The sequence below is a fragment of the Muscardinus avellanarius genome (genome assembly GCF_963383645.1).
Source record: "Muscardinus avellanarius genome assembly, chromosome: 20".
Taxonomy (NCBI): Eukaryota; Metazoa; Chordata; class Mammalia; order Rodentia; family Gliridae; genus Muscardinus; species Muscardinus avellanarius.
The window spans coordinates 7689219-7703620 of NC_137806.1; the positions used below are offsets into that span (position 1 = coordinate 7689219).

General features: G+C 39.8%; 1 protein-coding gene across 1 annotated transcript in view; it reads left to right on the forward strand.

Annotated features, from left to right (window-relative positions):
• Positions 1 to 14402, forward strand: part of GPR158 (G protein-coupled receptor 158) — a gene marked incomplete at both ends in the record, with an annotated part of 324736 nt that overhangs the window by 199428 nt on the left and 110906 nt on the right. Inside the window, one exon of the mRNA XM_080717186.1 lies at positions 13587 to 13752. Within this exon, the coding sequence (XP_080573312.1) occupies positions 13587 to 13752 (166 nt within the window). The remainder of the gene's footprint in view (positions 1 to 13586; positions 13753 to 14402) is intronic.

Below are 14402 nucleotides of genomic sequence, written 5' to 3' on the forward strand. Positions count from 1 at the left end.
TGGGGGGTCGATAGACACTCACTGCTGGTAGGTGACATTATATCTCATATCCTTGAGTTGGACGGATGTCAGCTAAATCTACTAGGCAATCAATTTTAGAAGCAGCTTTTAAAAGTGAAGAAAGGGTGACACTTTCTCAACTTTTATGAATGAGTTTCTTGGAATGAGGTTTCCACACATGGTTACATTTTTAAACCATCATGGGTATCTGTAATATATCTCCAGGATTTGGAACCATTGATTTGTGACCTTCAAACTCCGGAGTATTCTACCTCTGAGCTACACGTCCAGCTCCATTTTATTTTTTACAGGGTCTCAGCTGCTGAGGCTGGCTTCAAACCTGCGATCCTCCTGTGTCAGCACTCAAGTATTGTGATTACAGGCCTGAGCCACCACTCCTAGCTTGGAAATAATCTTTTAAGCTCTTTTCTATGACTGGCAGTATTTCTCAGAATCAGCCTTTCTCATGTAGGGTAGCAGAAATAATGAAAATTATCATTCTTGTGCTTGTCACAATCACACTGATTCAAACTTTTTTCCCTTTTTTTTTTTTTTTTTTTTTTTTTGCGGTACTGGGGTTCCTAGAAGCCCTTCTACCTCCGAGCTACACTCCCAGACCTATTTTATATTTTTTATTTGGAAATAGGGTCTCTTAAGCCAGCGAGGCTGGCTCTGAACCAGCGCGATCCTCCTGTCTCCACCTCCCAAGCGCAGGGATTACAAGTGTGAGCCACCATGCCCGGCCTTGATTCAAACTTTTTTGACTATCACAGTTAGCCTGTCTCTTTAGCTTCCCCTGGTCAGGAAGAAGTGGAACAAGAACGAAGGGAAGGGTGTGCCCGGAGGGCCGTGGCTTCAGGGCTAAGGGAGGACAGATGGAGCAAGAAGGGCACTATCTGGCCTGCACAGACTCGCACACTGACATCACACCTGGAGCCCATGGCCCCAGACCATAAAATAGCTACAAGAAAATTCTACCTTAACTTGTCTGAGAATGTAGAGAGGGCAGAAATGTGAAAGCTGACTCTAAAAGAAGTGGGACAGAAGGAAGCCCTCGACTGAGCCACTCTAAGTGTCACAAGCATGAAGGGACCGAGGGAGGCCATGAACACCATGTGGACTGAAAGGACTTTGGTTTTTTCCTTTTTCTTTGTCACAAATAAGCCAACAGAGTGATGCTTTCCTGAAAGTATATGAGCAGTTAGGGACAACGCCAAGTGAGGCAATAATGCAGAAATACTAATGGCTCACCAGCAAGATAAATATGGGAAATACTGAAAAGATGTCACCACAGAAGATGGATGTAACAGAAACAGAGCAGACGAGGACCACATGTAAACAGGGGCGGCTGGAGTTCAACTGAACCCAGTGCCCTATCTCCACCTGGGCAATCTCAGACACTGCCTTTGCCCTTCAGACCCAGGGCCTCACCAATTGATAGCTCTGCTTGTCCATCACCAGTATGTTTCAAACATCAATATGCTTGACACCAGCTTCTGCATCCTCCTCTGCTGTAGGTAATCAGCTTTTCAACTCTTTTGTATCCTAGGGACCACCCGTCATGGGTCACAGTCAGCTAGAACCACAGCATGATTGTGGACCCTTTTCCTCTCTCGTTTTCCACACCCGGCCACCACAAAGTCCTGGCAAGCGTGCGCACTCAAATCAATTCACTTTTCCCATCTACTGTCACCATACCGGTCCAGGAGCACCTCCCTAGAGTATCTTCCTGCAGTCATCCACATCTCCTTCAATATCGCCTTCACCCCACACCCAGAGAGCTTTTCAAAATTTAGCTTTCATTATTCGATACCAGTGTCTTTCCTCCCAAACCCTATGATGACTTTTCAGGGCTGTAAGATGATGATCCATGTAGCTGAGGAGTGTTTGACTACAGTGGAAAGGTTGGTAGGGGCTGGAAGAGAGAGAGAGAGCTTTAAATCCTGGCCTATAGAATCTGCATGTATATATAGCAAACCATCACAGAACTTCTGGGAGATAAATGACGTGGTTACATTGGTATTTTGCAGAAATCTCTCTGGCAGAAGTGGAAGGTGGCTTCAGATGTGTGAATCTGAAAGTGTACAGATGACTGAGGGATGCGCGCTAGTCATTTCTAAGAGAAAACAATGAAAAACGTGATTCGAGGCAGCACCACTGGGAATGCAAGAAAGAGAATGATTTCAAAGACCATCAGGGAGTAGAAAGAATGGGGCATTGGCAGTGGTGATGAGAGAGAGAGAGAGAGAGAAAGAGAGAGAGAGAGAGAGAGAGAGAGAGAGGGAGATGGAGGGATGGAGGGAGGGAGGGAGGGAGGGAGGGAGGGGAGACGAGGATGGTGGTCGGGCTTCTGATTTTATTTTCTGTGCATGCTGTGAAGGCATTAAAGGGAGTGGCGAGTGGTTTAGAGGGAGCGGATTTCAGTGGACAGTGAGGAGCTTGCTCTACACACTCTGGGGTAGAGTCGCTTCCAGACCTCTCATTGGAGAAGTCAGCACTGGTGCTTAGAAGGACAGTCAGCACTAGAGATAAGGCTGGGTGAGCACAGGAAGGCTCACTGATGCTCCGTGGGAGGGACCAGGTACCACAGGGAAGGGTGGAGCAGACAGTGGACTCCTGTCACCTGGGAAAGGCTTAGCAAAGAAGACCTAGTCTCTGTTTGTGTTGAAAAAACTTGCATCACTTGAAACCTTGTATTTTAAGATTCAGAGAGAGAAGGTAATCAAGTCACTTTTATGTCCTTTTACACTGATTAATTTATTCGGCTGGTATCATAATCTGCACTGAAATGCCTTGAAATAAGGGCTCATTTCTATTTACAGAGCTGTGTGAGTCAGGAAGTCACAAAATCCTTGTCAATTTGGCAAGTCTGAGAGCAGCCTTCACGGTGTGTGCTTTCAGACCCCTGGCTCATGGCAAGAGAGTTCTTGCCTTCCAAAAGCAGGGATTGAAAAACAAGAGTTTGAATAGAATGTAGAAAGATTTTGAACTGCTGTAGCATTAATGAGCCTTTCTGTTTTAATGGCTGTCTTTATTCTTTTGCAATCACACTTGATCTATAGCTTTTTATATGCATCTATTTCAGGACTTCTTGTATTTAATCTGACATGTGGCCTCTTCATGTTAATGACTAGATGGGCGATTATGGTCATTTTAATTAGCTAAACCAGAAACATTCTATTTAATTATTCCATGCTTGATATAACTAGAATCAAATTCTAGCCTATTGCTTATTGCATCAGATTATTATAAAAACGTGTCTGCCAAGATCAGTTGTAAACAACCAGGTAATATGAATAGATTCTGACATGAATTGATTTGAATGTTCAACAGCAAATAAATATGGCATTTTTTCTACAACAGCCATAAGAAAGTCAGCAGCCCTTTTGTGTTTACTGTGATGTTTTAAATCAGCCAATAAGGTAGAAAAGATTACTCCAAGAGAATCTTCTGCCTTTTTAAGAATAGAAAATTGAATGTTTGTTTCCGTATTTGTTTTTGTGATGCCCTTTTGGATAAAGGGCATTATCCGTAGCTGGGAAAAAGAGCAACTTATAAACTGAAAGGTCAGAAAAAAATGCTCTTTCAAATTTAAACACAATCGAAATATATTAGCAAAAGCTCACTCATGTCAGAGTTGAGTTTAAGAAATCACCCAATGTCACAATTGCTTCTACCTAGGGATGATAGCATTAGAATTTAACAGATTTGTAGACATAATTTGCAAAATAATTTTTATGTACAGTGAGAAATAAGCATACAGATATACTTTATAGAGTTGGGGTACATTTACTAGCCATAGTGTGTTCTTATGAAGGGTCCAAGAATCGCCCACCAACCCAAATATCGAAGGACTCACAAGAGATGTAAAATACAAGTGAGGTTTATTGTGCTGCAGCTCTGTCCCGGCTAGCCAGGGGTCAAGACCAAGACACTAAATGGTCGAGGTTCGACCCCTCCCAACTCCACGCTCTGAAGTTTATAACCCTACGAGGGAGTGGTTACACACACGTCAGAGCCCGCCAAAAGTTCGAGCCCGCCAACCTTAGAATACAACCAATCAGATACAAGGACAAACAAGTACAACCAATAATTTTAAAACATGCATCCACACGCGTCAGAGCCTGCTAAGGACTGCTTATCTCCCTTATGGTATGTGTTCCATTCCCTAGAGCTGCCTTTCCCACCCACCTTGGCTGGGCCAGGCTTATCTCTGCGCTGAGGACTCTGCCTAGAAAGCAGATTAGCATAGCCTTGTTTGCTGATCTAGCTCAGAGATATGGGGATGGGGTCCCATTTACAAAGACCTTGGCCGGCAAGCTGGAGATTAGAGGCTTTGACCTTGTGGGTCCCCTACCCTCGTCCTTGAATCCTGCAACCTGGGCAGCTGGGCTTATGGATCTTCATTCTATTTCCAATCCTACCTTACTTCTATATCTTAACTCTATATTTTAATACCTTATTTCTAATCCTAATAAGGAAGAAGACTTCTCTAGTTAACTTCTCATACTGGGGGGAAAGCGCTTCTTCCAGTCTGCTTTCCAGCACCCCTACACTTAAAGGATTGGATATGATACATTACTGGTGGGACTGCAAATTAATGCAACCACTTTGAAAAACAGCATGGAAGATCTTCAGAAGAAGGAAAACGAACTTACCACGTGACCCAGCAGTACCACCTATGGCTACCTATCCAAAAATTGGAGACCAAACTACCAAACCAATACACGAGTATCTATGTTCATAGATCATTCCTAAATTATGGAGCCAGCCAAGATGTTCATCAACAGATGAGTGGATTACAAAACTATGGGATATGTACACAGTGGGCTTTACCTAGCCATAAAGGAGAACAAAATTATGACATTTACAGGGAAATGTCACAAAAATAAGAAATCAGATGCTTTCCCTAATATGCAAAAACTAGGGAGAAATGGGTAACAGGAGGAGCTCTAGTTGAAGAAGGCATCCTATAGAGGAGAAATTAAGGTGACCTACCTGAGGGGATGGGAGGGGGAAGATGGAAACAACTCTTTAAAGCACATGATGTACTTAAATATATCAAAGTCAATCACTAAATCAAGCATGGGAACGAGGGAGAGGGAGGGAATCGGGGGGGGGGATTGGATAAGGGCTAATTGGGTGACGTGTGCATGTATATCTCCACAAGTTTTTTATTCCGTTAAGATGTTTGACTACAATGCACTAATACAAATATGTTAAAAAAAAGAACTGGATATAGCTGGGCGTGGTGGTGCACACTTGTAATCCTAGCATTCAAAACATGGAGACTGGAGGATCGCGGTTTGTGGATAGCCTCAGCTATTTAGCTAGGGTCTTTCCAACTCAATGAGACCCTATTTCAAAAATAAAAGAATAAAAAAATAGGGCTGATGGTGTAGCTCAGAGGTAGAATGCCCCTGGGTTCCATCCCCAGTATTGCAATAAATAAATAAATAAATAAATAAATAGACTAAAAATTAGGGCAGGGGTATAGCTCAGAGGTACAATGCCCCTGGGTTCCATCCCCAGTACTGCAAAAAAAAAAAAAATTGGCTATAAATTAAATTTAATAGCTGTTAAAATAGACTAAACTGAATACTAATATAATAAAGCTTGCTCAAAACAAGCCAGCCTGTGGCTAAGCCAATGTATAAACTCAGGTCCTAAGGACTGTGAAGCTTGCCCATCTAGACACCATTGTTTATACCATGCTCATAGTCTTCAGGAAGCCTGGGGGGAGAACTCATAGCTTATTCCTGTCTGCTTCTTGCTTTTGTGTATGTGTGATTCTCAGATATGTTTTATGTTCTCATAAATATTAGTTGAATGTGACTTTCTAAATGATTTAAAATTGAACTAAGTAAGCAAAGAATAAATTACAAAATCGTTTCCAAAAGGAAAAGCCTGTTTCTTGAAACTGCCGTGTCTACCACTTTACCTGAAAATTATTTGCAGATAATAATAGTTAACTTCTCATACTGGAGAAGCCCTGAAAAACTAAGTCACCTCATTGTGTGAAAAGTCAATGAAAAGCTGGGCGTGGTGGTGCATACTTGTAATCCAAGTACTTGGGAGGCTGGGACAGGAAGTGGAAAAGGCCAGGGGGAGGGAAAGGAAGAGCTGGGCAGCCCATGGGGGCTCCAGATGTACGGCCCTGGAGCAAAACCAGGTGGCCGCCATCATTTCTGGTGGAAAGGAGGGTATAGGAATGAGCAGCTCCCGTTTCTACTGAGGGCTGCTCGCTCCTGCAGGAGTTGACCGCTGTTACTCCAGAGAAAATGGTGACTTTGGTTGCTATGAAGGGCCTTCTTTTTTTTTTTTTACTTTTCCTCCTTGAGTTTCACTTTGATAAATATTAGCATCATGATTATTTTTTTCTCTTGACAAATCTTTGTTAACTCCACTTGTCTCTGCAATGTACTTTTCCTATCTTCCCTTCCGTATTACCTCCATGTATCTTCTTTCCTTCTTCCATAAATATTTTTAAGCGTTTGCAACATGCCAGGACCCAGAGATAGCTTTGAGGGAGGGCCTCTCCTTTTGAAGCTGTTAGTTAATCTCTTGTAAATAGTCTTTACTTTGTTTCAGAATTTTTTTTTTACCTAAACTGAGAGTATCTGTTTCATTATATTCATTCTTTTCTCCCTTCTTTATTTTTATTGACAATAATGCTCTTTCATTATTATTATATATATTTTTGCAGTACTAGGGATTAAACCCAGGGGCATTCTGCCTCCGAGCTATACCCCTAGCCCTGTTGTTTTAGTCTTTTCATTTTTGGAAAAGGGTCTCACTGAATTGCAAAGGGACTTACTAAGTAGCTGAGGCTGTCTGCCAACCACGGTCCTCCAGTCTCAGCATCCCAAATGCTGGGATTACAAGTGTGCACCACTACGCCCCGCCATGTGCATGTTGGATATTAACCTCCTTATGAGGTACATGGTTTTCAAATATTCTATGGGGCCAAATTTCTCTATTGTCAGATTACTGTGTTTACTTAATTATTTCACATGTGTCTTCTGTGAAATAATTTGAGTTGATAGTCTGGTCCTGATGTATAGAGTAATACATTGTGGAGCGAGGAAGCCATCTCTAAGAAAGAAAACTAATTAATTTGCTCATCAGTTAATGTGACATTTTGAATTTTGTATGGAATGGTTAGCATTTATTGTCTAATTAATACTTATGAATTAATTATTTGAAAATCTTTTCTGAACCATGTTAATAATACAAGATATAAAACGTCAAGATGTCAAGATTTTCGATTGTAAACATGTTCTTATTTGCTGGTAAGCATAATGACTAACGAAACAGGAGGATTTAGTAAAAAAAAAAATTGCTAGGATTGACAATAAAAGGTATGAGCAGAGGTTAACTAACAAGCAGCCCACCTCTTTTTCATCCCGTTTTTTGGCTACTTTGAGAAGGACGCACTCAATATGAATCCAACTTGCTCCGTATAATCTAGAAACGTCTAAGCTATTTTTAATACTGTGTTTTGAACTTCGATCTTCGTCATCTTTGCATCTAAATTACAGTTGTTTCCGCCAAACTCTTTGTGATGTGCCCGTGTTCACTCTTTGTGATGTGCCCGTGCTATTTGCTCGTCAGACACAATACTACTACTTTCAGTTCCCGAACTGCTTACTCTTCTAGCACATGGGCAGCGTCTCTTATCCCTCATTAAATCACTCTTGATTTTCTTTACCGCAATGCTCATCATATTTCTGTGTTTATTTGCAAATGTCAGAAACAAAAATTTTTATGATACATGTATAAAATAAGGATCGTAATAAGAGCATAAAATAAGGGTCATAAACAAGTCCTAGAATGTTTAGGTTGTCTCCAAATGTCAGACACACGAGGAAACACTTCTTCAATGTATACTTTTTGAGTCATTCCATGCATTTCCAGAGGTGCCTTCGAGAACATACAACGTGTTATAGACAGGTGGAACAGCTCTGCAGAATTCTCCAACTCTCTTCCTGGTCTCCCATGTCATGACCTGTCCAGGAAGACTGAGAAGATGCTGGTTTTGTCCAACAGTGAATGTACTTTATTGCCTAGGTTGAGCATCAGCATTTTAAAAATAGTTAGCTTGGAACTACAGTTTAATTATCAACATCAATTATAGCTTTGAATGATCAACATACCAAATTAAAAAAGACATTCTGAGATTAAACAATTCAAGTGATAAAGAAAAATTACTTATCTTTCTTGCTACTCAGCTGTCAGGTGAAAATGAGCAATGCTTCGTGACATCTCTTGAATGCTTCAATATCAAATACACTAATGTTTTTTAAAAAGATTGATGTCAAACTAAATGGTATTTAGCTTATCTCAGTGTAGCAAAGAGTGATATTTTGGAAATGTGATCCAAGTGTTTTATCTCAATGTCAAACTTAAAAATAATAGTCTTTTATATTTTAATTGTATTCATTCTATTAGGGGTTTTTCAAAAGGAGGAATTTGTTGTTCTTTCAGTGATCCACTTTTTATTTGAAAACATTATCAGTTAATATCCACTGCTTTTAATGAGTAATAGAAGAGTAAGCAAATCATACAGTCCGTCGCAGTAATTTCAAGCCAGTGTGTTCAAAGATGTGCAGTAAGCGCTTCCGTAGCAAGGTCCCTTTCTGTGACATTTAGTCTTCCTCCTTCTCGTCTCTAAGCTTTCTTGACACTGAAAGAATTTATCTTCATTATGTGAAATAGGAGTTACTGTATTTAGCAATATTAAAAGAAAGAATTACGACTGCAAAGAATTTTCAGAGAAGTGGCTAAATCTTGTGTATTTCTTGCAGTGAAGCTATGGGGAAAAAAAGTCAAATAGAATATGGTCCTTCACTTTAGGAAGCTATTCTAGCGGCATCTTGGCAGGGAAAGGGGGCCTGGAGGAAGAAGGCGGATAGGAAGATTGGGGTGATACGTAGCTTTGGACAGCAGTCTCAGGGATAGGCCAGGGATAGTTATCTAGAACATTCTCTCTGTGACTGCAGTGAGTCATAAAATCAGAGAAGGATGGGCGGGGTTGACACCTTCAGGTGTTCATATGATTTCAAACAAAGTGAAACTAATTAGAAAATGTCTCATGTTCATTCTGCAAAATTAAAGAAATAAGTAAGCAAATAAATAAACAGACAGTGGAAAGGGTTTCCCCAGCAATAGATGGTAAGTTTTACATAATAATGAGTGACTTGTTACTTCTAATTTTACATAGCATTGAAAGTCCTTATTTTCTTCTCATTTAGTGTACTGCACTGTTGTTGTTTTTTTCTTTTTTTGCAGCGGTTCTGGGGATGGAATCCAGGGACATTCTACCTCCGAGCTACACCCTCAACCCTATTTTTTATTTTTTATATTGAAACAGGGTCTCACTAAGTTGCAGAGGGCCTCACTAAGTAGCTGAGGCTGTCCGCAAACCACAATCCTCCTGTCTCAGCCTCCTAGATGCTGGGATTACAAGTGTGCGCCACTACACCCAGTCTGCATTGTTTTAAAGAAAATGAAACTATGTGTATGTTCCTTTGGAACTAAATTTTGGGTAAACTTACCATTCCAAAGGTCCTAAAACTCTTCAACTATGAATTATCATGTTATATGAAAATAGGTTTCCTATGAGGAAGAATATCTAATTGATGCAGCCGGTGTACTCCTTCTTTTCTCTCTTCCTTTCTCTCTTCATACTGGGGATTGAACCCAGCACTATTCTATCTCCTGGGTAGAATTTTTAAATTTTTAATTCTTGTGTGTGTGAAACAGGGTCTAACTAGGATGCTGAGGCTGTCCTCCAACCTGTGATCCTCCTGTCTCAGCCTCCCAAGTACTGGGATTACAAGTGTGCACCACTGTGCCTGGCACAATGTGACAATTACTTTCTTTTAATATTTTACTTAAACTCGTTAGGAATTTAAATTGACTAGTAAATTTTTATAACATCTGACTTAAACCCTCACTTGTAATTTATTTATTTTTTGGCATTAGTTCATTTTTATTTTTTTACTTTAGTAGTATTACATGTTTTTTTTTTATTCTGTATGTAATTTCATATTGTTCAATTCTTTTATTTGGGGTAAGAAAAAATCTCTAAGGGTGAGAGTGGAAAACTTAAAAAGATAGATTGAGTTGAAATTAGCAGCTGTGGAAGGTGGGCATCTTCCTAAGTACCCCACTCACAGGGAGTGATGTTTGGTACTCAGTTCACCTTACTTCCTCTATCTGCGCATGAAAAATTCATAAAGAATTACCTCTGACTGAGTCCCGCCCTGTGTCCCGCAGCATAATTGCCAGTATCACGAGAGTGCTGCAAGCTGGGCATTAGCAGAACCTTTTGATAAGTTAAGAAACTGACCCTCAGAAAGTTTCACAACTCGCCCAAGGTCACACAGCTAATAAACAACTGATACTCAGGTTCCAAACCATCGGATATAAAGTCCATGTGGTTTAGTACCGGGAGCTACAATTCTTGAACTTACTTATTTCACTTTGGGAGTCTCTATCCATATATCTCTGTACAATTATGCTTATTTTTATGACTGAAAGTTCTGAAGAACTGAAAGTGATTCTGATTCTATTTTTAACAATTATTCCTTGACACATATCTCTAAATCTGAGGGTTCAGTATTTCATCACGTATCTTCTGAAGACAAACGAACTGCATGCAGCCTTTCCAACTGGATGTAGTCTACTGGCATTCATTTATATGATTGTTACAATTTTTGTGCTTTCAGGGTGAATTGTAATTATACATTATAAGGACGTATCAAGTAATAGAGTCACACATGCACACAACATTTGGTGTGTTTTCCTCCGAATCCCACCCGTCCCCTCTCATTCCCTGAATACCATTGATATTGGTATTAATGACTCCATATATGGAATATATATATATATATATATATATTCCATATAAAGATATATATATTCCATATAAAGATATATATATTCCATATAAAGATATATATATATATATATATATTAAACTGTTATATATATTAAATCTCTATCCCCTTTTCCCCTCTTCCCTGTCTCCCATAATTCCATTGGAGTCTCCAGTCCTTTCTTTGAGATCTCCAATTACTTAAAAGTAGCATTCCCACGTCTCTCAATATTAAGAATCCCTTTAGCATCACTCTTAAACATCTTGTTTCCAATCTGTATTGTATAATTATGTCAGGTGTTTATCGTAGGTCTCTTTGTTCATATATTTGCCTGTAGAAATAGAAAAATTAAAAAGCCGGGCGTGGTGGCGCACGCTTGTAATCCCAGCATTTGGGAGGCTGAGACCTGGAGGATCGCGGTTCGCGGACAGCCTCAGCTACTTAGTGAGGCCTCTGCAACTCAGTGAGACCCGGTTTCAAATTAAAGGAAAAATAGGGCAGGAGGTGTAGCTCGGAGGTCAAATGCCCCTGGGTTCCATCCCCAGACCCGCAAAAAAATAAAAAAGAAAAATTAAAAGAAAAGGTATAGCTCATGAATCTGCTCTCCCAAGAATATAGCGAATTATTTCTGTAAATGATACAGGTTTATCGTCTTGTTTATCACCCAGATCCACGCTAGTTCATCCCTCTCAAAACATAATCTCGCTGCTGCCTCATACATTCATCAGAGATTCTGAGAGCCATTCATGTAAAAATGTGTTCATGCTCAGCTCAAAGGTTTCTTTTGTAATAGAAAGAAGGTTCAAAATGCTGCAAGCCGGAAGAAACCAGCAACAGTCAAAACTGGCTGCATTGTTTAGCAGGATATACAGTAATTTCCCCAGAGATTAAAAATGCTTAAAAGTTATAAATGAGGTAGTCAGTCCCTGTAGACTCAGGGAAATAATAACAAACCATTTTAGTTTTTTTTTTTTTTTTAACATTCAGCCTTCAGCATCCTTATCTGCTTATTACTTCCAAGGACTTAGCTTCCTCTGGGAGATCACGTCCCAGGGAAATCTTCTTAGGGCAGCTACGTCTGTGCTTTCTCCGAGGCCTCTGTAACTCAGTGTCAGAGGATTATGGAAGTTAGAAATTGACTTCGACAGAATTTGATGAAATTAGTATAACATGATTAGCCTTTTCTTTGCTCTGCAGGTTTGATATCTGTCTTACAAGCCTTCCTAAGATAGCTTTAAAAGTTTAAGAAGTAGGGAAGGTAGGGTGGGAACCAAGTGAGGTGGAATTATAAAACCTTGAAATTATATTTATTTGGCTGTATGTGTTATAAACAAAATTTAGACTCAAAATTATCTCATTCACCCAAAAGTATCAAAATGTCCCAAATGACAATTTTATCCATGCAGTAGGTGCTGAATAAAGTCCAACACCTGGATATTAGTTAAAGGAAAGGCTTTCACTAGACCCTTTTGTGTATATATGTAGTGGTAGAATCTTCTAATAGTTACAGTGACACATTTTAGTTTTTCTTTTCTCTTATCAAAAATGATATTGTACAGCAATGTATGGCTACATCTCATTCAAATAAATTAAAATATTTCTAGGTCAGTTGATCAAAACTCAAAATATATTCTCTTTTCCAAAAGAAAACATTATTACTAGCTTAGTGTGTGTCCTCTGGAATTTTGTTGACACACATACACACATACACAAACGTGTGCCATGTGTAGTGTTATTTTATATAAATAGTATTATAGCATATATTGTTAATGGTATGTGTGTGTGTGTGTGTGTGTGTGTGTGTGTGTGTGTGTGAGTGATGCTGGGGAATAAACCTAGGGTATTCTACCTCCTACCTACACCGCCAGCCCTTTTCATTTTTTATGTTGAAGCAGGGGCTCACCATGTTGCCGAGGCTATCCTCGAACGGATCCTCCTGTCTCAGCCTCCCAAGTATTGGGATTATAGGCGTGGGCCACCATACCAAGCTTGTTGATCATCGTTTTAAAGTTTTTCAAAATCTGGGCATGGTGCCTCACACTTGTGATCCCTACACTTGGGAGGCAGAGACAGGAGGATCGCGCAGGTTCGAAGCCAGCCGTGCTGGCTTAAGAGACCTTGTTTCCAAAAAATATATATAAAAATAGGTCTGGGAGTGTCGCCGGGAGGTAGATGGGTTCCATCCCCAGTACCACCAAAAAGAAAGTTTTTCAAAAGTTTCTCATTTGACAGCTCTTATTAAAAATAGTTCCTTACCACCACTTCTAGCTCAGGCAAAACTGTAAAGAAAACAAGGTGTTGTCTTGGTCTCTGTCATTTTGCTCACTACCTCCCGTATCCATCTTCATCTCCCAGTCCCTCCTCTCTCTCATACACCCTGAGTGCTTCCTCTGTCCATCTTCACTTAAAACAGCCAGTGTTTTACTTAAACAACTGTGCGCTAAGCAAGGACTTCGCACCAGCTCAAAGAACTTTTAGTATCTCCAAGAGTGGAAATACTTTCAAAAGCACAAGTTCTCTCGTGAGCCCGTAAGTCGCACTTACTGGATCCTGCTCATTCTGTGAGGCCCCACAGCCAGCCCTGCCAAGAATACCTTGCAAGGAAAAAGTGCACATGTATACTAGGACTTTCACTCAGTTAACAGAGCAGCTTGACAGGGTTCCGTATATGACCTGAGATCCTGAGGTCTTCTGCTTTGCCAGGAGCAAGTTGAAGTACCTGTGAAGAAGTCTCTGGTGGAAAGGAGACAGGTTGTTTGTTTGGTAACATATAAACACTGCTGCCGCTGGTATGTGGTAGTGATGGCTGAAACACAGCCGGAAAGCTTCCTCGCCCTGCTTCAGTGCTGCCTATTAAAGTGGTTGTTTCGTAAGTAACTCCAAATTCTGCCTTTTCCACTACACCCTATAGCTCCTTTTTACGTTCTTGTATTCAATCAATACTGCATAGATGATTTCCCGGGAGGTTTTGCGCAATCTTTTGGAGTCTCAGTCTTAGTGTCATTTTACGGAAAGTATAAAACATAATCTATAGGGTATTCATAATTAGATATACTTTGCAAATGTAATTTGCCATTTTAGAAATTCTGCCAGCCCAAACTCATTTGAACAGTTGCTGATAGAGATTTTCTTTTCACTAAAACATCTGCTAGTGAAAATAATGACCAGTATCAAGAAGCCACTCAAACGATCCAGTCCATCACTGACTAAGCTGGATCCTCATTCCCGAATTCTTAGAGTAGCAAAAGCCCTGAGTTCTTTTGAGGGATTATGAAAACTGTTCCTATGTGCTTAAAACCCACCAAGGTTTTCAAATTCTATTTCTTTGGCTAGCCAGTTACCAGAAAGTTTTTTTTTAATAATATATATATATATTATTTTTTTAAAATAATATATAATATATAATACACTGTCATGATTTTGGCTTTTCACCATCTTTTTGTATTACAAAATTAGTTGTAATACTATTTTTTCATTATTTCAAATAATCTTACTGTTAAATAAGATGTTTGTATAGGG